The sequence below is a fragment of the Bos indicus genome, chromosome 6 (genome assembly GCF_029378745.1).
Source record: "Bos indicus isolate NIAB-ARS_2022 breed Sahiwal x Tharparkar chromosome 6, NIAB-ARS_B.indTharparkar_mat_pri_1.0, whole genome shotgun sequence".
Classification (NCBI taxonomy): Eukaryota; Metazoa; Chordata; class Mammalia; order Artiodactyla; family Bovidae; genus Bos; species Bos indicus.
In genome coordinates this window covers 34,245,813-34,270,200 of record NC_091765.1, presented here as the reverse complement: position 1 = coordinate 34,270,200, position 24,388 = coordinate 34,245,813, and the positions used below count along the sequence as shown (strand labels likewise).

At 35.7% G+C, this 24,388-nt stretch overlaps 1 protein-coding gene across 2 annotated transcripts in view; it reads left to right on the top strand.

Annotated features, from left to right (window-relative positions):
- The window catches only part of CCSER1 (coiled-coil serine rich protein 1), a 1,491,155-nt gene that overhangs the window by 993,393 nt on the left and 473,374 nt on the right, over positions 1 to 24,388 (top strand). For both annotated transcript variants that reach the window (XM_070790884.1, XM_070790886.1), the window contains exon 10: positions 6,341 to 6,385. In XM_070790884.1, coding sequence (XP_070646985.1) covers positions 6,341 to 6,385 — 45 coding nt within the window. The remainder of the gene's footprint in view (positions 1 to 6,340; positions 6,386 to 24,388) is intronic.

The following is a 24,388-nucleotide window of genomic DNA, read 5'->3' as shown; positions in this document are numbered from 1 at the left end:
TTTTTTCTCACAGTTATTTCCAAATCCTAAATGAATTCAAAGCCAAAAATTTATCTTGCATTTACTTCTTAATGACATGATACATGTGAACTTAATATAATTCTGTGTTTAGGTGTACTCATCTACTTATTAAGTACATATTGGTCTTATCATATTAGACATTCATCTCAATACATGTAAGACATAAAATAGTAGTAATTTTTGGAGGCACTATGTATACTGGTTGCAAAAGGAGCTCTAAGTCAAATACTCTGGGCTCAATAATTAACTCCACCTCCTTCTAGCTGTGTCTCCTTAGGCAAGTTAATTAATCTCTTTGCCTCAATGACCCTATGCCAAAAATGGGAATTAATAGTGGTTCTTACAATAGAAAGTAATTGTGAGGAATAAAAATTGTCATGTAAAGTGCTCAGCATTATGCCTGTCATCTAGTAAAAATTCAACAAATATATACTGTTTTAAATATGTGGACATTTTAAAGTATTCTGTGATGTAATGACAATATTACTTTAAAAAAAAATATGGAATGGTTTTCCATTTTTAAAATGACAGAGGAATGGGCCAAAGTCACCAAAAGCAATGACATATATTGGTTTTTGAGAAGGAAAATAAAGAGCAATGCAAAGTTTCCAGTGAATGAATTACAGATACCATGATACAGAGTTTCAAAGGTGACCAACATGACTAATTTAAAAAATAAAAAAAGAAAAACAGTTTGACAATTTTTTACACTTGAATGTTTTCTTTTTTGTCTTTGGATGGATTTTAGTTCAAATCTTAATGAACTCCATAGAACTTTAAAACAGCTGAACACAAATCTCTCTATGACATAAATATTTCAATATAATATAAGAAAAACAGTTTTCCCAATATAATGGCCTAAAAAAGTTATAAGAGATGACAAAGAATATTTAAACTATGTTCATTAACTTTAAAGGAAGACTGAAAATTATATGTAAGAGTGAATTCTTGGAGTTTTTAAGTAGGGTCACCAGCCTTGGGAAAGTTTCTGAATTTCTAAGTTTATTCTGTAAACCTATGACTAGTCACATATCTCAGTACTATCACTTACAAAATGAATGTTAAATATGACTAAGGTTGGAAAGCCATATTTACAACTAAGGTCTTTTTTGTTTTGTTTTTTTTTTAATCAGCAATATAACTGAAACTTGACACTGAATTTAAAGTGTGTGCAGCAATCTGATAGAGGAAAATTTAGATATCCAAATTAAGAAAACCAGAATTTAGGAACCAAATAAGTTTGAGAGTATTTTTATCAAACTGTGTTCAAACTTATTGAAGAAGAAGTGAAGTATCTCAGTAGTGTTCGACTCTTTTTCATGGACTGTAGCCCACCAGGCTCCTCCGTCCATGGAATTTTCCAGGCAAGAGTCTTGGAGTGGGTTGCCATTTCCTTCTCCAGGGGATCTTCCTGACCCAGGTATCAAACCTAGGTCTCCCACATTGCAGGCAGATGCTTTACTGTCTAGGCCACCAGGGTCAAACTCTTTGGAATTTCTTAATTTCTTGAATAGTTTATCTGTCTCACTAAGAAGCCGTACTAGAAAGATGCGTAGTAAGAACCTGTAAGAGAACCAGACTGTCTGTCTTAAAATTAAAGCACGGCACAGATAGTAGATTTTAGAGCTCTACAAATGGCCATCCAGTACAACTCTCTATATCTTTCCATCCCCACATCATTTTCTTGATAGATAAACTGGTGGCTCAGTTGGTAAAGAATCTGCCTGCAATGCAGGAGACCAGGTTCAATCCCCGGGTGGGGAAGATCCCCAGAGAAGGAAATGACAACCCACTTCAGTATTCTTGACTGGAGAAGCCCATGGACAGAAGAGACTGGAGGCCTACAGTCCACAGGGTCAAAGGAGTTGGACACAACTTAGTGGCTCAACAACCACCAAACTGAAAGAGTTCAACATTGTGTTCATCTTCCAAAAGTGTGTTTTCTTCCCCGAAATCATACTACTATTTAAGAAGAAATGCAGTGGTAAGAAACGGGAAGGCTGGAAATTCGGGTATTGGTACATGGAAGGACTGCCCAGACAGAACTATAGAGTTCTTAAATTTTGTAGTTGAGGAGACAACTGTCTGAGTTTGGAGAGAACAGGCAGCTAGAATTTGTAGGTCTGATTACCAGAAAGGAGGAAAATACACAGAGAAGAGCTCTAGAAATCTACATATGTGTTACTCTGAGAATTTTATTTGAAAAACAACCTTCACATATGTCAAGTGAAATTTGACAAGGCTAGGCAAAGAATAACTGCTAGAAAAGAATGATTACAAGAGAACTTTAAATAGAATTCCCAACGTTTCCTTAGGTCTGGGAATCTTTTGAATTTCTATCAGTCAGAGTAGTGAATTTTCTTTGAATACATGGAATATTCAGTAGAGAGCACAGAAGGGTTGAGCTTTGGTAATAAAGATAAATAACTCTAAAGACAACTTCAGACTTAGCCTAAAATGTCGTTAAAACAAGTTTTGTAGTTGGTTGGACCCACAAATAACTTAATCATTTGCAGAAACAGTCCTAACTCCTTCTAAGAGAATAAACAAATCTAACACTAAGCAGAGTAAGATCTCAATATCTGAGAACCAATAAAAACATTATTGGACATAAGGAAAAATAGGAAAATGTGACTAATAACTGGGAAATAATTGCCAATAATAATAGAAATGGAAATGGCATGATAGAATTAACAGACAAGAAATTTAAAACACTATTACAAATATAAATATATCAAGGAGTTAAAGAAAAGAGTGATAATTTACATTCTTCAAAAGAAGAGTACAATATCAGGGTATTTTGCTCAAATTGATCTTATATTTAGACATGTTGTATGAGTGTAATAATGATAAGAATTATAACAAAAAGACCAGATAGCAGTTACTATTTTGGAATATGCTGTTCCTCCTGGCTCTTTGCTAAGTGCTATACACATATTGCCTAATATAATCTTTATAGCAACTACATAATAATCATTACATTTATTATTTTTTTCAAGTATAAAGAAGAGGTTGAAAAGTATCATGTAATTCATTAGAGAGAACACAAAAGAAGATACCAAAGCAAAGATTTAAGCACGTCTGTCTGAATTCAAAAGTACATCATAACATTGTTTCCCATATCCTAAAAGTTATGAGCATGAATTTCATTTTAGAATTTATTTTTAGCCTACACTTCCAGGTTAAGAAATGTTCTAAGGTTCTGTTTTATATTTTTTATTTCATATGAAATTTCAGTTCAGTTCAGTCACTCAGTCCTGTCCGACTCTTTGTGACCCCATGGACTGCAGCATGCCAGGCTTCCCTGTCCATCACCAACTCCCAGAGCTTACTCATGCTCATGTCCATTGAGTTGATGATGCCATCCAACCTATCATCCCCTTCTCCTCCCACCTTCAATCTTTCCCAGCATCAGGGTCTTTTCCAGTGAGTCAGTACTTTGCATCAGGTGGCCAAACTATTGGAGTTTCAGCTTCAACATCAGTCCTTCTAATAAATATTCAGGACTGATTTCCTTTAGGGGGTACTGGTTGGATCTTCTTGCAGTCTGAGGAATTCTCAAGAGTCTTCTCCAACACCACAGTTCAAATGCATCAATTCTTCAGTGGTCAGCTTTCTTTATAGTCCAATGCTCACATCCATACATGACTACTGGGAAAACCATAGCTTTGAATAGATGGATCTTTGTTGGCAAAGTAATGTCTCTGCTTTTTAATATGCTCTCTAGGTTGGTCATAACTTTTCTTCCAAGGAGCAAGCATCTTTTAACTTCATGGCTGCACTCACCATCTGCAATGATTTTGCCACCCAAAAAACAGTCTGTCACTGTTTCCACTGTTTCCCCATCTATTTGCCTTGAAGTGATAGGACCAGATGCCATGAACTTAGTTTTCTGAATGTTGGCTTTAAGCCAACTTTTTCACTCTTCTCTTTCACTTTCATCAAGAGCCTCTTTAGTTCTTCTTTACTTTCTGCCATAACGGTGGTGTCATCTGCATATCTGAGGTTATTGGTATTTCTCCCAGCAGTCTTGATTCCAGCTTGTGCTTGATCAAGCCTAGCATTTCTCATGATGTACTCTGCATTTATGTTAAATAAGCAGGGTGACTATATAAGCCTTGACATACTCCTTTCCATATTTGGAACCAGTCTGTTGTTCCATGTCCAGTTCTAACTGTTGCTTCTTGACCTGCATATAGACTTCTCAGGAGGCAGGTAAGATGGTCTGGTATTCCCCTCTCTTTCAGAATTTTCTACAATTTGTTGTGATCCACACAGTCAAAGGCTTTGGCATAGTCAGTAAAAGCTATTCAAAGTGTATCCTGCAAATGCAGATAATTTTCTGCACTCAGAAGTCAGCCTGTCATTTATTTATAAAAATGACTATTTGTCAGGTTGATCCTAGAGCCTTTACTAGAATCATTAGTGTAATAGTCATATTTTTTAAACAAAGTGGAGTTATTTAATATTTTGTTCTTATTTTTTATCAAACAATTCAAGAAATGTTTAATATATGAGATAACTTAAAAACCACTTGAAAATGTGTTAAACATTAACACTCCGGTTTCTCATCAGATCTTATAAATCTTTTACATTTTTAAACGTAAATGCTCCAGGGGATCTTCCCACCCCAGGGATCAAACCTGGGTCTCCTGCATTGCGGGTGAATTCTTTACCATCTGAGCCACCACGAAAGCCCTGAAGAACAGTCTAAGACTTCACAATTTGATCAACTTTTCAGCCTATTTTCCGCCTCTTATGCACCACTCACAGTATATGCCAACTAAACCATTCACCTTTCATAGACCTCTTAGTGCAGTGGTTTTCAAACTCTTAATATGCATGTGAATTGCCTAGAAATTTTGTTAAAATATATTTACCTGCTCGGCTAGTCTTGGGTGGAGTCATCATTAGAAATGAATATGCTATAAATCCAGACACCAGACATTGTGTAGCCAGGTTTTTAGAGTGCTGCATGCTGTTCTGCTTTGCCTCTTCAGCCTCTACCACTGTTTAGATGTGATTCTCCTCTGTGGTCCTTTATGTATTTGCTGATTCATTGACTGAATTGTCTCTTTCATCCTATGCTAAGAGAGAATATTGTATACCTGGCATCATTATCCTAAAGTTTTATCTTCAGTTTTGTGTGTGTAGTCAGTGATCTCCTAAACTTTGAGGAATATTTATTACTGATAATCCTAGTATCTAGCATGGTGTCTGACCCACAGTACATACCAAATAAATATGTATTGTAAAATAATTTATGGGTGTGATTGAGAGAGAGAAAAGTAGAAGAAAAAGGAAGGAAGGTAAAAAGAAAGAATTAGGTACTATGATACCATATGTCACTGCAATTTTCATATTGTTCCTTCCACATACAAAACTACTACAATAAGGAAAATAACAGTAATTGAAACTTTTGTTGTATTTATTGTTGTTTTGAAAAGTTGTTCAGTCGTGTCCGACTCTTTGCGATCCCATGGACTGTAGCCCATCAGACTCCTCTGTCCATGGGATTCTCCAGGCAAGAATACTGGAGTGGGTTGCCGTGCCCTTCTCCAGGGGATCTTCCTAACCCATTAACTTGGGTTTCCTGCATTGCAAGCAGATTCTTTATTGTCTGAGCCACCGTGGAAGCCCTTTATTGGATTTGCAGGAGGGAGCAATTTGTTCCATTATCTCACTTTCTAAATAGCAGTATTTCTAGGGAGGATAGACAGATGGACAGACTGACTCTAGTGCCACAAGCATATTTGCAATAGGCATGCGAAGAAAGAGAGAGTCTTCTCTCATTTAATTATTCTTAGTATTTATTGGGGATTTAACAGGAATCCCTCCTCTTTTAATGTAAAAAGCATTTATGATAATAAAAGATGAGAAATTTTTTCAGGAGATAAAATTCTGAATATTTCCTAGATGATCATCAGTGCTGCAAATGAAGCTAATTCTTTTTATCAACCTTAACTCAGATCTGGGCTCCAGGATGTGCCAAGTGCAAAGCAATAGAATAAAAGCTTACTACCATAGCAAATCCTTTTAGATTGTGACTTCACTGAGAGACCGACAATCATTACTAAACAAAAAAAATGCTTTGTATTTTATTTTTACTTAATGTCTTGGGATTTAGCAAAAAAGTGCATTGATACCATATTTGAAGACTTAGTTATGGACATTATCATATGTATGAAATATTAATCTGCCTTCAGATCGTCTTTGTTAAATGAACTATTTCACTTTAAAATTTCTCACTGGTACTAGTTACTTCTTCTTTGCCATCAGTAATAAATGTAGTTTTTTTTTTTTTTTTCCCCTCTTTCAGGGTTTGAACTTGAAAAGATTGGAGTCAGTACAAGGAGGGAGAGAGGTAAGAAAATCAAAGGGAGAGGGATGGAGAAGAAGAGAGAAGGTTGCCCTGATGTGGTGGGTGATGCTGATTGATGCTGATGATGATAAGGATGATGGGGATGTGTTGAAAGGGATTTTGATAACATCTCATTCACTCTGGCCAAAACACATTTTACACATGTTTATGTAAATGAGTTATTTGTACTTGCTCCTCTGAAACTGAAGAAAATATCCTGTCTCCAATGAGGTAAGTGTTTTGTTTCTGTTAAAGTGGATTTTTAAAGCAGTAGGGCCCTCTAGATAGGGCAGAGAAACCTTTTTGAGCAAAGATTTGATGCAATATTTAAAGTGATTTACTGAAAGATTAGCATAATTCTAACAATGAAAACATTTTATGGCATTGTGGTTCTTCACTCTCGTGTCCAAGGGTTTTGGCATATGCTGCTAGGTGGGTGTGCATTGTTTGATGGTGTGAAGTTGCTCTGGTAAGACTAGTGATTCTAAAATTTCCTTTAACTAGTGTCTACTCTAGATGCTTTATACAGAAGGGAAATTTTTAGTAGTATCAAACAGAATATCATATTATTTATGTGATATATATTATTATCTAATTTTAATTAGATAAAATCCTTTTCAGTGTAAAAGTGTAAATGCTCTACTTTTCTCTGTGACTCACATTGCTGGGTGTAGTGAGGTGGTGGGATATTTAATTCAGTAAATCAATATTTTCTTGTTACTCAAAAGGTAATTTTATTTTTGGTGATATTTACAGTATAATTTGGGTCAAAAGTGAAGACACTTAGTCTATAAAATGAGAGAATAATGTAACCCTCCTCCCCATCTGTGGTTTCTCTTTCTGTAAAAACATATTTCTTCTGTATTTAATGCATGATGTTTGCCCCTCTTTCTTTGCTCTTCTAATTTCCAGTTGTGTGTTTTTAGTATTTGGCATTTTAGTTCCTAGTTAACTGTCATGTGTGGTCTCTTTCCATTTATTTGCTATTTCTATCCAGAAGAATCTATTCCTTTAGAGGGATGCACAACAGTAGGATCACATTGGCAAAAGAGCTGGGGAAGGTGAAATGTAGTTAAATCTCTAGAGATATTTTGTATTGTAGGACAGAAGGTAAAAGCATGTACTGTATAAGGAAGATCTCAGAGCCATTTACAGGTTTGTGAGGGTAACTACTGTCTGTCAGTTGGAACTAAAGTGGATCTAGTTAGAGAAAGAACTCAACTCCTCATGTTCTAAGTAAAAGTTCACACCTGAGCAGGACAGTTGTGATTTATTTCTGCTGATTTGGTGTGTTCGAGGATGTACAGTTTCACCTCCTCACCATTGTATCCTAGTCCAAGAGCAATTATGTGTCTAAAGAAGGGAAATTCAAATCCATGTAGCCATGTGATGACATTGCTAAATGGTAGCAAAAATCATTTTTTAAGTTAAGATTTTTTAGTTTTTTCATGTTATATTTAAAGGCTTTTACTGAGAAGAGTTGCTGTTAAATTTTATTGCTTATTTTTTATTTCTTCTGATTTTATTTTATTATAAATATACTTATGGGTAAGGAATATGTCAATAATGTATTTTAAATTAAAATTTTTTCTTGAAGGTATTTTGTGGTTTGTGTGAAGGCCAAATTGTTAATGGCCTACAATTTAATATATACATCTGCATTGAGGGGACAACCTTGATTTGGGCCTCCATTCTTGGTTAGTGGAGTTATTGTGAAGAAGGTAAAATCATCAAATTAATGAAAGCATTATTATGTCTTCACTTGACACCTCCTATCCAGGAATGAAAAGTCAAGTTACTAAAGTCAAAACAGCCACTTCACTCCCTATCTGGGCAATACTGCGTTACTTGGGCTTATTTCTAGTCAACCTAACACTCACCTCAGTTTTCCCTATGATTGTAAAGTCTAATCCATTCTATGGTAAGACACTTTAGGGAGGTATCAGACAAGAGGAGAAATATGTTGTGAACACTGTTTATCAAGTTTCAGTGGTAAGTGACCTATAAATAAGAGTGTAATTCCTTAAGAGTGTCCTGATCTCTCTTGCTTATGAATTGTGACAGGCATCTTTCTGATTCCTGCTTGCTGTGTTCTGTTACATGTGTGTATTACAAAGATGTATATATAAAGTCCTTGTGATTATGTTAAATTGAAATGTGTGGATTTGGAAAACTCTTACTCAAAATACCCTCTTAGAATTTTTCATCCTAGTGCTATTGTGATTGATGAAGACAAAATGACAATGATTACTTCTGAAGATGAATTAATTTGTCTTAGTTCAAATGACAGATGTTCCCAATAGATGTTGACGGATGTGATACTAAGGGCCTCTTACCAGATATTTATAAGGTTTAAGAAGTGTCCTTTAAAATGTTCTCTTTACCATTTGAGAGTTTGCATGGAGAATTGAAGCAGGCAGTAAGTAATATGCTGTCTAGCTAAGTAGTAAATATTGTTAAAAGGCTAATTGCTAGACAGGAAGGCCAGATCTGAACACTACATGCTGTATAAAAATATAAATTAAGAAGAATTGATTAAAATACAAATTTCCTGAAGGAAAAAGAGATGAGCAGTACCTAAATTGCTTGTATTGTTGTAAAACGTTTGAAAACACATATTAGTTGTATTAAAAAAATAGGTACTTTTTTTTAATGTATTTATACATGCATGTAAATTGAGGATGCTGATCATAATAAGTAATAGCAAGGTTGTTTAAAAAGGGAAATTAGTGGAATGCTGTGTAAAATGTCATCGTATAACTGATACTTCTATCTGTGAGTGAATTTCTTGCCTCTTGTGGATCTTATAACTCATAAAAAAAATCCTCAGTGAAATTTCACTGGATATGACACATGGATAAATCATATTTCTTTCCTTAAGGAAACTCTGTTCTCCTATATACAGTATTTTTGCTGTGAATTGTGGATAAAACCAGGTTGCTATCAGTTTTTTTTATAAGATTGTATACCTTTGATAGCTTATGGTGAATGATGTCAGATTCGTGATCTCTGAAGAAGATTTTTGCTTCAGGAGTTGGGACCAGGCTTGATCACTCAAGAGCTTTTGTGTAGCAGAGTTTTATTATAGTGAAAAAGGGACAGAGAAAGCTTCTGACACAGAGATCAGAAGGGAGATGGGGAGGACCACCTTCCCTAGTCTAAGCAAGGGATTTATATACTTTTTTAATTGGTTATTACAATAAATCAAAAGAAGGTCTCAAGGTTGTAAAAATTTTACCAGACCCACCCCCACAATTTACATTTTAAGATAACAGTATTAGAATTTAACAATAGAAAGATTTTACCAGATCCACTCCCATAATATACATTCTAAAATATCAGGATTAGTCAGAAGGTTTTCAGGAAGGAGAAACTGTCCTCAAGCAGGATACATTGTTATATAATCCTTAGTACAGAGTTTGAAGTTGTTGTGTAATCATCAGTTCCAGGCTTAAAGGAGAAAACATTTTATGTGACTAAGACTAAGAAATGAAGAGGGGAAAAAAAAAAGACGTTTGTCTTTTCCTCCTCCTTGAGAGCCCCAGATCCCTTTCTCCTCCTTGGGGACCTAGGACTTCTTATCAGTTTGCTTAGGAATTGACTCTCTCACCTTTGTTATTTTAAATATTAGTATTATATTTTCCAAAGTACACTTTTTGTTAACTTAGTAAAGATTCATATGCATATGCACCTGTGTGTGTATGTGTGCATGTGTTTGTACAAAATAATTTTGAATGGCAAGTTGTCTTTTCTTCTACCCTACCTGAAAACTACCTGACCATCCCTATTCTGAATATCTTATATCTTATATCTTATATCACAGGGCTTCCATTGTAGCTCAGTCGATAAAGAATCTGCCTGCAGTGCAGAAGACCGAGTTTGATCCCTGGGTTGGGAAGATTGCCTGGAGAAGGAAATAGCAACCCACTCCAGTATCCTTGCCTGGAAAATCTTATGGACAGAGGAGCATGGTGGGCTACAATCCATGGGGTCGCAAAGAGTCGGGCACTACTGAGCGACTAACACTTATATCACAAGTCTAAATACACATGATAGGAGATATGGATAAAGAAAGCTGTTATGGTTTGATATCTAAATCAGGATTAAGCATTTAATTTCAGAAATTATACTTAATGTTGCAAGCTAAGGTGAGAGACAGTGATTATCAGAACTTTTGGATTGTGGCTGTGTTATTGGAAGTTACAGAAATTCCAGAGCCACTGATGCAATGGAAATAAAGTGCAAGTTTGTAATGAGCACGAATCACTTTTACGTAATTGGCAGAGCTCAAATCTCCCAAAGTAACAAACAGAGTAAGTAGAGATCATGTTACCATCCTTAACCTGGAATTCTGAAGAAAAATTAATATTGGTACACTTGAACATTTTAAATAAGGAGTTTTATATTCCTATAAGACAGATTTTGAAAATGCTTCTTAAACATCTGAGAGAAAAGGAACATTTTCGATAATTTCTAGATGCGTTCCTTAGAAATAGACCCCCCCCCAAATTATAGACACATGCATTCTTTTATGAGAAAAATCCCCTGTTGTGATTTGAAAATTGATTTTCAGTTTCAGTTGGTTATGTTTGACCATGCCAGTGATACTTCTTAAAATTTGGATTTTACTTGGGGGATTGCAAGTACAAATAAATAGATTCTGATGGACACATAGTTAGGAAACAGTGGACATACCAAATCATTAAAAGCTGATTTATGAATGTGTTACCCTCAAGAAAATCATGGACATGGCTTACAACCTACCTGCTTTGTAATTCAGAATGCTTTGTCAACTTTCTCTGTTGGACTATAATGTTCCCAATCCTCTCTTTGCCAAAAACCATAACTAGGAAATTACAGATGATATGAACTTCTAGTATGTAAACATAATCATCAGAGATATTTGAAAAAGGTAGAAAAATAAAATGTTTAGTTAAGTGCTAGTCCCACAAGCCTACTTTATATTTAAATATATTAATCATTTGAAATAATAATTCATGATTTGCTGCTTATGTAAGGTATCACTTTAGCATACAATATTCCTAGGGAAATGTATTCTGATAAGTAGTAGATTATATGCCTTTGTTAATGTAATTGGATTATCTAATTAGATAGGCTTTGAATTGTGTATCAAGTGTCTGCATCCAGTGCGAGAGACCCAGGTTCGATCCCTGGGTCGGGAAGATCCCCTGGAGAAGGAAATGGTAACCCACTCCAGTATTCTTGCCTGGAGAATCCCATGGATGGAGAAGCCTGGTAGGCTACAGTCCACCGGGTCACAAAGAGTCGGACACGACTGACCGACTTCACTTTCACTTTCACATATTACATATTTCTACGTGATGTAAGTCATTTTAGAAGTTCAGCCTCAAAAGGGAGAATGTTCAAAGAATCAGATCAATGATACCCTGTATTTCAAAAGAATTTATAATAGACATTATTAAAAGTGAAACAAAATAAAAATCACCATTGATTTATTTTTCTATTTATAACTTAGAATTATTACACAGGTTATTTTAGACCTAGGTTACTGCTTAAGTTAAGAGAACTTGCTACTGTTTCTCCTAGTTCCAACAGACCCCTAGAGGGAATCGTTTTCAAAACAGAGAAAGGAAACAGAATATGTGAATTTTAAGAATAGAGCTAAAATTGAAGAAAATGTGTTGTCTCTCTTAGAAATAAGAGCAAAAAGTGATGAAGTCCCATTGTTCTCTTGAAAGCTAATGTTCTATATAATTTGAAATTATAGACAACTATATTTCTTTTGTAGCTTGGTGAAAATCTTCACTGAGAAACAAATCATGATTGCCAGTTACCTTTAGTAATTTTTCTGCAAAATTTGCTACATTTGTGTGTTTTCTTTATTGTTCAGCATTCAGAATAGGCTGTTTTCACTTTTGTTGAAATTTAACTATCCCATTCCATTCTTGGTTGATATAGAGTTTTATAGAATAAGAGATTCTTTTAAAGCCACAGTGATGACACAATCTGGGGGAGAAATATGTATTGGCTAATATTATAGTTTTCTTTGAGATATAAAATCTATGGCAAAAATAACTCTTCATTCATAATGAGAATTATTGAATAGTTCAGTGGCTATAATTTGTCACTAAGGCGTATCTGATTTACAGTTCAGTTCTGAGATCAAGAGACCTTTTAAGGACTCAGTAAAAAAAATAAATATCCCTTTTTTCTCCCTTTTGTCGGAATTGACAGGCAATAAATGAACTGAAAAATCTTTGTGCTTGTAAATCAATATTTAATTGAAAGAATTACACTTTAAAGACCATAATGATTATTTCTATTTCAAAAATTTTTTAAAAGGATAAAATGAGTTAATATGGGTAAAGCTCTTTGAGCAGTGCCTGCCATCTAGGAAGCATGCAATACATGACAACTGTTACTATTATTTCTATTTGTTCTTCCTTTCATCTTTCCTTCTGTCAGAGACAATTTGGGTATCATGTTGTTGAGAGATTTTACTGTTTACACGAACTATTCAGTGCTGTGGCAACTGGTGATATCTAAAGCCTAGCCTTAGGTTTTACATCTCAAATTGGTTCTCAGATGACAAATTCTTGACAGGACAACAAATAAAATATACTTTGAATCTGTCATTGAATCTCAAATATTCTTAAGTCCATATTTCATATTACATATGAGAGAAAATTTTATTTACCTTTTCATTTATAGCATTGTTTACAGAGAGTGGTGCTTATGCACTGCAGGTTTTATTAGCTATTTTTCACATCTTATGTTTTCTATATTTCATCCTATTTTTCTTCCATGTTTATAGACCATTGACATTTTAAGAAACTATCCAAAAGAAACTTATTGGTTAAGCAAAACCAACCTTATCAACTCTACTTCTGTAAGCAAGAATACATTCTTAGTTGTATCTCACATAAGGAAATCACAATCCATAAAAAGTGCACACTATTCATTTTTTTAAATCTTTCTTTTGGAAATGTTTAAATGATTATCTAGAGATGTATGTACATAGTGACAGAACAATTTTTCTTAAGAGAAGCAGAAAAAAATAGAAGAAAAGAGAAAGGGGAGAACCTTTGGACAAACAAGAAACCATCATTATGGAAGGACAAAAGAAGCCTTAATATAGGAAACCCATTAGCACACACTTTGAGAGCCACACAAGAGTATAAACAACAGGTTTAAACAATAATTTGAACTCCAGTGAATTGCATCAAGCATCAATACAACAATTAAGTTCCCCCAAATGGACTCTACAGTTGCAGACATATTGGATGGAATTACACCAATTAGAGAGATAAGCACATGAGCTAAAATAGAAAGCAATCAGAAATTTGATCTATAGGGCCAAATAAACTGAAAAAAACACATTAAAATTTTTCTTGGGCAACTTCCTATTTTAAGAACCTGGCTGAAGACCAGGTGAGGAATTTAAACTCCCTAACTCTGAGCAAAATGAGACTAACTGGAATCAACCAAGATAAGACTGGGGAAGATCCTCACAAGATTTTGAAAAGAATGCTGAGGTAAAGTTTATCTAAAGAGAATCAGTCTAACAAAACCTAACTCTAAGCAGTCCAACCTCATGAATCCCTTTATTGACTCACAATAGAAGCCATGAAAACAGTCATGTTATAAGCAACAGAGCAGGTGTTTTCATCTAGAACAAGGATTTTCAAAAAATTTATTAGGCTATCAAATTATTACTAAAATCAATTCTCTTTCCTAGGAGGCATAAACTCTGCATTTGGGAGAATGCCAAAAATAACTTAAAATTTAGACCAAATGCAGTGCATACCTCACCCTTACTGTCAGAGAGACTCCTAGATGGAAACTTCAATGATCTTGGAGGAACAGGTTTCAAGCAGAGGAGTTTAAGTCAGGTTGCACAAGGCTTTCATTGGGAGTTCTCCTTTATCTCCACAATTTTTGACTATTCATCTGACAAATAACTGCGAAGAAAACAACTTTTGACCAAGCAAAACTGAGTTTGTTAGAACTACTGGCAAGAAAAAAAGAATACTACATTGACAAAATTTTAATAGATGTCTAAACGAGGATTTTAGGAGAGGATATTTGGAGGGTGTTTATAAGCAGGATGATTTAAAAGCAAGTCTTATGAGGTAGATAATAGATTGAGATTAGGAAAATTAGTTAGAGTTTATGACATTCTGTCTTTGTGTTGATGTGCACAACAGGTGAAGTGAATGGAGATTTTGACCTCAGAGTTTTGAAATGCACTATATTTTCCTCATTTATGAGATTTTTTTCAGAAATACTTGTATACAATTAAAGATTTGTAATTTTGAAGTGGATTTTACAAAAAGGTGAGGACTAAGAAGGATTACTGTAGAAAGATTTTGACTTTCTAATCAGTAAAGACGTAGATATCTGCTCTTATAAGGCACATATTTTATTTTTAGAATCACAAACCCTGGAGATGTTTTCAGTTGAAAAGGCAAAAACAGTTACGATTTTTATTTCACAGCCTTATATTTTTTTTTTGAAAGCAGTCAAATGCGTCAAGATCTTTGTGGATTGCTGTTTTTACTTGTGAATATAACCTATTAATGCAGTTATTTTTTGCCATTTACCTATGTCAGTTATAAAAGGAAAATACTACTCCATATAGTTGAACTGATTCAGCCTGCTTTCATCAGGTAAGTATTTATTCATAAATAAATGAGGAGATGTATGATTTCTTTTTTATTGTAATTATAAATAAAAGTCATGTCCACCTCAAAAATATACAGAAGATAAAGTTTTATTATCTTGATATTCATCTGGTACTTAGTAAGAGAATTTCTTTTCTATTTATATTTATGGTTTCATATAGAACAAACAATCCTCACGTAAGTAAATATTCAATTGTTGGCTTTGTTGACTAATGTATTTAGAATCTTATAAACCTACAATGATCCTCACTACTTCTGTTCTCTGAAAACCTTCCTTGCCTTCTCTCTGCTTAAAACTAGATTCCGAAATCTCTTTCCATCCTTCCTTCATCCCTCCAGTTGAGGACATTTATTTGACACGTCTGTTTCTGTTTACTTCCTGTCCTCACACCCACTTTGACATAGTTTTCTGGACATCGATGCTCAGTCAGCCCAATGGAGTAGGAACACTCCTGATTAGTTCCATTGTGGTCCTTTAGTTATGTCGGAGGACCCTTCAGTTCCTTATCAGTGAGCAGCACATTGTTGTCTAGCATGTAATCTAAAATTTTTAAATAAGTTTGCCAATAACTGATATAATAGTGTATTTATGATATTTTAGTGCCTAAGTAATACTATACTAATTATGCTAATGAAGTATTATATAAACAGTTGTTTTACTTATATTAAAAATGTCAAGACTAGAGTATTTCAGACTCACACAGATAACAGTTGTGTTCAAAATGATAGTTGTAAGTAAAATTGCTATTGCTTGCTATAGTGGTTTGCTAGGTCTGTCATCACAGAGTACCGTAGACTGGGAAGCTTTAACAATGGAAATTGATTTCCTCACAGTTTTGGATCTAGAAACCCAAGGTCAAGGTATCCATAGGTTTTGTTTCTCTGAAGCTTTACTCTTTGGCTTGCAAATGGGTGCCTTTTCCTTGTGTCCTCAAATAGTCTCTCTTTTGGGTGTTCATATCCCATTGTGTCTTTGTGTGCCCAGATTTCCTTTTATAAGGACCCCAGTCACAGTGGTTCGGCCAACCCTAATGGCCTCATTTTATGTTAATTAGCTCTTTAAAAGCCCTATCTCCAAATGCCATTGCATTCTGAACTATTGGGAATTAGGACATCAGCATATGAATTGGTAGGGGAGGGGCGCACCATTCAGTCTATGAAACACACTAAAAGCAATACTACTACTACTACTAAGTTGCTTCAGTCGTGTCCGACTCTGTGCGACCCCATAGACGTCAGCCCACCGGGCTCTCCCGTCCCTGGGATTCTCCAGGCAAGAACACTGGAGTGGGTTGCTATTTCCTTCTTCAATGCATGAAAGTGAAAAGTGAAAGTGAAGCCACTCAGTCGTGTCCAACTCTTCGCGACCCCATGGACTGCAGCCTACCAGGCTCCTCCGTCCAGGGAATTTTCCAGGCAAGAGTACTGGAGTGGGTTGCCATTGCCTTCTCCGACTAAAAGCAATACAACCATACAAATCCATTTCCCTCAAAATATAAGCTTTATCTTTGCCCTTTTCCTATTTGCTCTGGTTCTCCTCGCATCTTGTCTCTTAAATAACTTTAAAATTTGGTTACATTTAAATTTCAACAACAATATCAACAGTAAAAAAAAAAAAAGAATAAAATAACCCATGTAAATAATTTGTCTGAAGTTCTAGTACCCCAAATGCTCTGAAAACTGATTTTTCCCTCACCAAAGAAAGACTCTCAAAACCTAAAAAACAGGGTCTTGTCTTTTCACAATGTAAAAAAAACAAAAAAAACAAAACTGAGTTACCCTCAGTCAGTGCTTTTTGTATGCTTATTATTTCTGTAAGCACTTGGACTATAAAGAAAGCTGAGCATGGAAGAATTGATGCTTTTGAACTATGGTATTGGAGAAGACTCTTGAGAGTCCCTTGGACTGCAAGGAGATCCAACCAGTCACTCCTAAAGGAAATCAGTCCCAAATATTCATTGGAAGGACTGATGCTGAAGCTGAATCTCCAATACTTTGGCCACCTGATGCAGAGAGCTGACTCATTTGAAAAGATCCTGATGCTGGGAAAGATTGAAGGTGGGAGGAAAAGGGACAACAGAGGATGAGATGGCTGGATGGCATCACTGACTCCATGGACGTGAGTTTGAGTGAACTCCGGGAGTTGGTGATGGACAGGGAGGCCTGGAGTGCTGCAGTTCTTGGGGTCGCAAAGAGTCGGACATGACTGAGCAACTGAACTGACTGACTGAAGCACTTATCACAACAAACTTTTGAAATAGCCATTATTATCATTCTCATTTCAAAGAATAAAAATTCAAAACAAAAATGATTTAAATAACTTGCCTAAGTCTTATAATTAGTAACTTGGTGAAGCCAGGATTCTAACCTAGGAAATAGGTTTGAGCAAAAATTTAGCATTACACTATGACTTATAAGAAGAGAAATTAATAGATTTACTACAACTGACTATTATGACTGTTTGAATTCCTCATGAGAGTTATCTAATCTTAATTGCTAAACAACCATATTCCCTCTCTTTCTCTGTCTTCTGCTCACTTGTTGTATTAGATATTATCTCATCCAAGAACAAGACCATAATTTCTGTTATGTTTTGGTTAGCAAATTATTTGACTATAAAGAATAGAAGCCTACTTAAAACTTGTCATTATAAATTGAATACTGTCAGGTGCATCCATTTTCAAGGATTATTTCTTGATCTTTTTGGAAAAATATATAATCAGTTATTTTTCTCTGTTATCTAATTTTACATCATTCTACTTTCTGTGTAAATTAAGTATCTTCTCTACCTTTTTTTTTTTTTTGCATATACTTTGTCTGTCTTGGTGGTGGTGGTTTAGTCACTAAGTTATGTCCGACGCTTGTGATGCCATGGACTGTAGCCTGCCAGGCTCCTCTGTTCATGGGATTCTCCAGGCAAGAATACTGGAGTGGGTTGCCATTTCCTTCTCTCTTGACTACCCCTAAATGTTGGTCTCAGCCATCTACTCAGGAGTTGGACAGTCTCTGCTAATGATAGACAGTATGGTCTAATTTCCCCTAGCTCATCTACAAAGTTCAATTAAAGTATACTTATACTTTAGCAACAGGAACTAAGATAAGAAAAATGACTTTTAAAATATTTATATCTTTTTTCCTTTTATGATATTCAAATGATAAAAGCACCATTAAACTCATCTTTTGAATTTACCACTCGTACTGTGGTAGAGTATTCTCATGATCCAGATATTCTCCTAAAGACAGTTGAATTAGAAAAGATACACTTGTAGTAACCCATCTAGAATGAAGGTTGGGCCAATATTTTCATTTTCTTCTATTATTTTAAAATCAATAGGGATTTCTTTAGTAAAATACAAAATTTATCTGAAATAAGCAGTTTGCAATTTTCCTAGGGTCAGTCTTCTTAACGGAGTCCTGATAATCATGACAAAATTATCTTCCCAATTGCCCTTCTCTAAATCTATTACATAGAGAGGGTGAGTCTTAGCTTTCACTGATCAAAAAAAAAAAAAAAAAACTATGAAGGAAGATAAATGTTGCTGATATGGTAAATTAAAAACAGTCTCTATGCAGATTTATTGATCTAATGTATATCTAATCCATTATATTTATTAAACCAAATCATTGCCAATATGTGAATCCTGAACATTAGCATGACCTGTACTTTTCTTTTGTAGGCTAAAGGGAATGTGGTCAGACAATATTCCACATGGGAAAATTCACAGTGCACTTGTTTGACCATTTCTGTATGGCAGTAGGGGTAGACAATCACAAATAGGACCCAGAGGAATATCCTCTGCAACAGTTGATAGAAAATATAAGGCTTATCTGAATTTATGTTCTCATTTTTAATTATTCAAAAGTGTTCAATTGAAAAATGAATATGTTAATAATATTTAGCCATTTTAATTCATCCTATTTATATCTGATGCTATTGTCAAACGAAATCATGAATATAATCCTGTGCTTGATTATGTACAAGTTATTTAAAATATCAGTTCAGTTCCGTTCAGTCGCTCAGTTGTGTCCGACTCTGCGACCCCATGAATTGCAGCATGCCAGGCCTCCCTGTCTATCACCAACTCCTGGAGTTTACTCAAACTCATGTCCATCAAGTCAGTGATGCCATCCAGCCATCTCATCCTCTGTCGTCCCCTTATCCTCCTGCCCCCAATCCTTCCCAGCATCAGGGTCTTTTCCAATGAGTCAACTCTTCGCATGAGGTGGCCAAAGTACTGGAGTTTCAGCTTTAGCATCATTCCTTCCAAAGAAATCCCAGGGCTGATCTCCTTCAGAATGGACTGGTTGGACCTCCTTGCAGTCCAAGGGACTCTCAAGAGTATTCTCCAACACCACAGTTCAAAAACATCAATTCTTCAGCGCTCAACTTTCTTTATAGTCCACTCTCATATTCATACATGACTCCTGGAAAAACCAAAGCTTTGACTAGAAAGACCTTGGCGAAGTAATGTCTCTGCTTTTTAATATGCTGTCTAGTTTGGTCACAACTTTTCTTCCAAAGAGCAAACATCTTTTAATTTCATGGCTGCAGTCACCATCTGCAGTGATTTTGGAGCCCCCAAAAATAAAGTCTGTCACTGTTTCCATTGTTTACCCACTATTTGCCATGAAGGGATGGGATCAGATGACGAGATCTTTGTTTTCTGCATGTTTAGTTCTAAGCCAACTTTTTCACTCTCCACCTTCACTTTTGTCAAGAGGCTCTTTAGTTCTTCTTTGCTTTCTGCCATAATGGTAGTGTCATCTGTGTATCTGAGGTTATTAATATTTCTCCCAGCAATCTTGCTTCCAGCTTGTGTTTCATCCAGTGTGGCATTTTATGTGATGTACTCTGCATATAAGTTAAATAAGCAGGGTGACAATATACAACCTTGAGGTACTTCTTTCCCAATTTGGAACCAGTCTGTTATTTTGTGTCCAGTTCTAACTATTGCTTCTTGACCTGCATAAAGATTTCTCAGGAGGCAGTTCAGGTGGTCTGTTATTCCCATCTTTTGAAGAATTTTTCACAATTTGTTGTGACCCGCAAAGTCAAAGGCTTTGGCATAGTCAGTAAAGCAGAAGTAGATGTTTTTCTGGAATTCTCTTGCTTTTTGATGATCTAGCAGATGTTGGCGATTTGATCTCTGGTTCCTCTGCCTTTTCTAAAACCAGCTTGAACATCTGGAATTTCATGGTTCACATGCTGTTGCAGCCTGGCTTAGAGAATTTTAAGCATTACTTTGCTATCATGTGAGACGAGTGCAATCGTACAGTAGTTTGAACATCTTTGGCATTGCCTTTCTTTGGGATTGGAATGAAAACTGACCTTTTCCAGTCCTGTGGCCACTGCTGAGTTTTCCACATTTGCTGGCATATTGAGTGCAGCACTTTCACAGCATCATCTTTTAGTATCTGAAATGGCTGAACTGGGATTCCATCACCTCCACTAGCTTTGTTCATAGTGATGCTTCCTAAGGCCCACTTGACTTTGCATTGCAGGATGTCTGGCTCTAGGTGAGTGATCACAACATCATGACTATATGGGTCATGAAGATCTTTTTTGTATAGTTCTGTGTATTCGTGCCACTTTCTCTTAATATCTTGGAATGAATGTCATATCTTGGATTGAATTAATATCTTGGATTGAATGTTGCCTATTCAAGGAAGAATTCTCCAAGGATTCCTACTTGCAAAAATAGTTCTATTACTTGGTTCTATTATGTTATTATATTTACCTTTTTATTTATATTTCCACCATTCTGTCACTTAGACTGAGTTCCTAGAAAACAGAATCTTACTTTGTGTCCAGCCATAAAACCTGGAATAGTTCCTGATATATAGTAAGTGCCCAACAGATGTTTGTTGAGTTAAATCTTAATTTTTTTCTTTTTTTTTAGAATCAGTAAGAATTGGGTTTAGAACATCTACGCTAGTCTAGGTGATTCATTTCTTTTGTCTTTCACATATTTAATTCATATAGTTTCGTTTCATTTATAATTAAATATTGAATATAATAAGCATATTTAAATTATTCTTATTAGCCTACTTAAAGATTTAGATGCTGAAACTTGTTATATTTTAGGTTACATTTTAGGTTGTTACATGAAGGTTGTTACATTTAGGTTAATTTGAAGTATAAAATATTGAAATAATGAGAAAAATATTTATAAAGCCTCAATTGTGCAAAATAATATAATGTAGTTAAATTTTTTTTAATATGCCAAGTTTCATAATTTCAAAGCAGAGATTCAAGTGAATCTTAAATCGTATGATGGGGCTAATTCAGCTGATTAAATTATCCATTATTCTTTTTCAAGATTAAATTCTGAAGGGTCTTCAGTCCTTGTTCATGAAGACTGTGAAGAACATGTTCATCTCATGTGACCAACCTGAGGCTTAGGTGGCTCTCATGGTAAAGAACCCACCTGCCAGTGCAGGAAATGTGAGAGACACAGGTGTAATCCCTGGGGTGGAGATCCCTTGGAGAAGGAAATGGCAACCCACTCCAGTATTCTTGCCTGAAGAATCTCATGGACAGAGGAGCCTGGTGGGCTACAGTCCATAGGATTGCAAAGAGTCAGACACCAGTGAAGCAACCTAACAGTCATTCATTTAGACTGCTGTGAACTGTAATCCCCTTTTGCACAGATAAGGCTGATTCTGATGGAGAGAGGATTAGCTGATTTTCCAAAGTTAATTTATATTAGGGCTCCCTTGGTAGCTCAGCTGGTAAAGAATTCTCTTACAGCGTAGTAGGAGACCACAGTTCAATTGCTGGGTTGAGAAATTCCCCTGGAGAAGGGATAGGGTACTCACTCCAGTGTTCTTGGGCATCCCTGGTGGCTCAGATGGTAAAGAATCCACCTGAAATGAGGGAGACCTGGGTTTGATCCCTGGGTTGGGAAGATCCCATGGAGTAGGGAATGGCTATCCACTCCAGTATTCTGGCCTGGAGAATTCCATAGACTGTACAGTCCATGAGGTCCCAAAGAGTCAGACACGACATATTTTGGAAGGCCATAAATTTGTAGGTATTTAACTAACAAAACATCATGAATAGCTCTTCTTTCAAGGTAACAACACTGCAAGTATAGAGTTAATATCCTAAATTTGTGAGGTAGTCTATAATTAAAAAAAAAAAAAAAAAACCAGCTGGGCTCTTTTCCCAGAAAATCACTGAAGCACAAAATACCTGTATCAGGAGAGAGGAAAAAAGAAGAGAGAACAGAACAATAAAACTAAGAAAGAAACCTAACTGACCAGATTTAATGAGAGAAGTAGAAAAATTATGCATTTTATAGGCAGTCAAATAAAATTTCCCATCCAACCTAGGAAGAACTACACTCAAAGCATAAAGCAGAGTTTTCAGTTAAGAGAGGAAAATCCAAACAATTTATTTCATGAGACTGTGGGGAAATAACTTTATAGCTTTGCTTTTAAACCTTAAATATAGCTTAAGTGTATTTTTTAAAGTCATGTTGTAGTTAGTTGAGATATTCCTATTTCAACAGCCATTTTGTTGTCTGTTTATAACTTACTACGGGACTGTTCTCAACAAACTAAGGCTGAGTCCAGTTCTTACTTAGGACTTACTAGTTAAATTATGGTATTGCCTAAGGTCTTAACCCTGTGTCTTCACCTTGCCTCTTGGCACACTTTTCCCTGGTGATCTTATCCACCCTAATGACTGCAATGTTGGCTACAAGCTGATGTTCCTGTCTTTGTCTCCATCTAGATCTCTCTCCTGACCTCCGTCTGTTCACCTATTGGATATTTCTATTCAAATCTTTCTTAGGTTTTAACAATATGTACAAAGACAACTTATAATTTTTGTTTTCTTCCCTCCTGAAAACTCAAGTTTTTCTGTTTTTTTTTTTTAATTTCACTTAATGACATTATGTCTTAATAGTCCATTTGAGAAAACATAAATTGATGTCATTTCTTCCTGCTTGTGTATGTTTTCACTTGTCGTAATCATTACAGTCTCCATTATACTTCAGGTATATCTCATTAATGTTTCTTCCTGTCTGTCCCTTTTCCACTGAACAAATTTAGATCTTTGTTACCTCTGAAGTACAAAATCATAATAACCATTTAATAGATTCTCCAGCTTCTCTTCCCATCACCAATCTTTCCTTCACCCTTTTGCCCAGGTATAATTAGAACCTTACTCACTACAGAATGCTACTATCTTCCTGTCATAGGAAAAGAAGGGCTAAACTATTTATCGCATCAACCAAGACTTTAGCAAATAAGCCTTACTAACATTTTAGAAATAATCAAATTTCCTCATTTCTCCTTCAGTTAAATTATAATGAGGGCATTTCATTCATTCTTTAAAACCCAGCCAAAATGCCATCTCTCTTGTCAGAGTGAGTTTTCTATTCTGTTCAGTTCAGTTCAGTCACTCAGTCGTGTCTGACTCTTTGCGACTTCATGGACTGCAGCACACCAGGCCTCCCTGTCCATCGCCAACTCCCGGAGTTTATTCAGACTCATGTCCATTGAGTTGGTGGTGCCATCCAACCATCTCATCCTCTGTCATCCCCTTCTCCTCCCACCTTGAATCTTTCCCAGCATCAGGGTCTTTTCAAATGAATCAGTTCTTCGCATCAGGTAGCCAAAGTGTAGGAGTTTCAGCTTCAACATCAGTCCTTCCAATGAATATTCAGGACTGATTTCCTTTAGGATTGACTGGTTGGATCTCCTTGCAGTCCAAGGGACTCTCAAGAGTCTTCTCCAACACCACAGTTCAAAAGCATACATTCTGTAGCATATTTGTATTTTTTTCTTACTGCTATTGTAGAAATAATTATATTTTTTAGAGTAATTGGCTAACATTTGTCTGGGTGGCAATAGCCAGAGCTTTTCTAGAGTAGATGTTGTGTCTTCCACATTTTGCAATCCTCAGAACTTGATTTAAGAGCCTAGAAGACAGGAGATATTTAAAAATCATTTGATGATGGAATGAATGCATGACTTATTGGGAAGTTCTGAGAAAGCCTTCTTGAGGTTTGCAGGAATTACCACTAGATGTCACTAGCACATTTCCAATAACAATACCTGCAAAGGGAGAACTAACCTTTACTGAGCACCTACTGTGTGCCAGGCCCTTTTAAATGGTTCTGTAAAGTAGGAATTATGATCGCAAATCTACCTTGGAAGCGGGTGCTTGGAGTGATTAACAGGTCATAATGCTAGTACAATGTAACTGCAGAAACTGTTCATCGCTCAGCCATGTCCGACTCTGCAATGGTGGACAGTAGCTTACCAGGCCCCACTGTCCATGGGATTTCTCCAGGCAAGAATACTGGAGAGGGTTGTTCAGTGGGTTGTT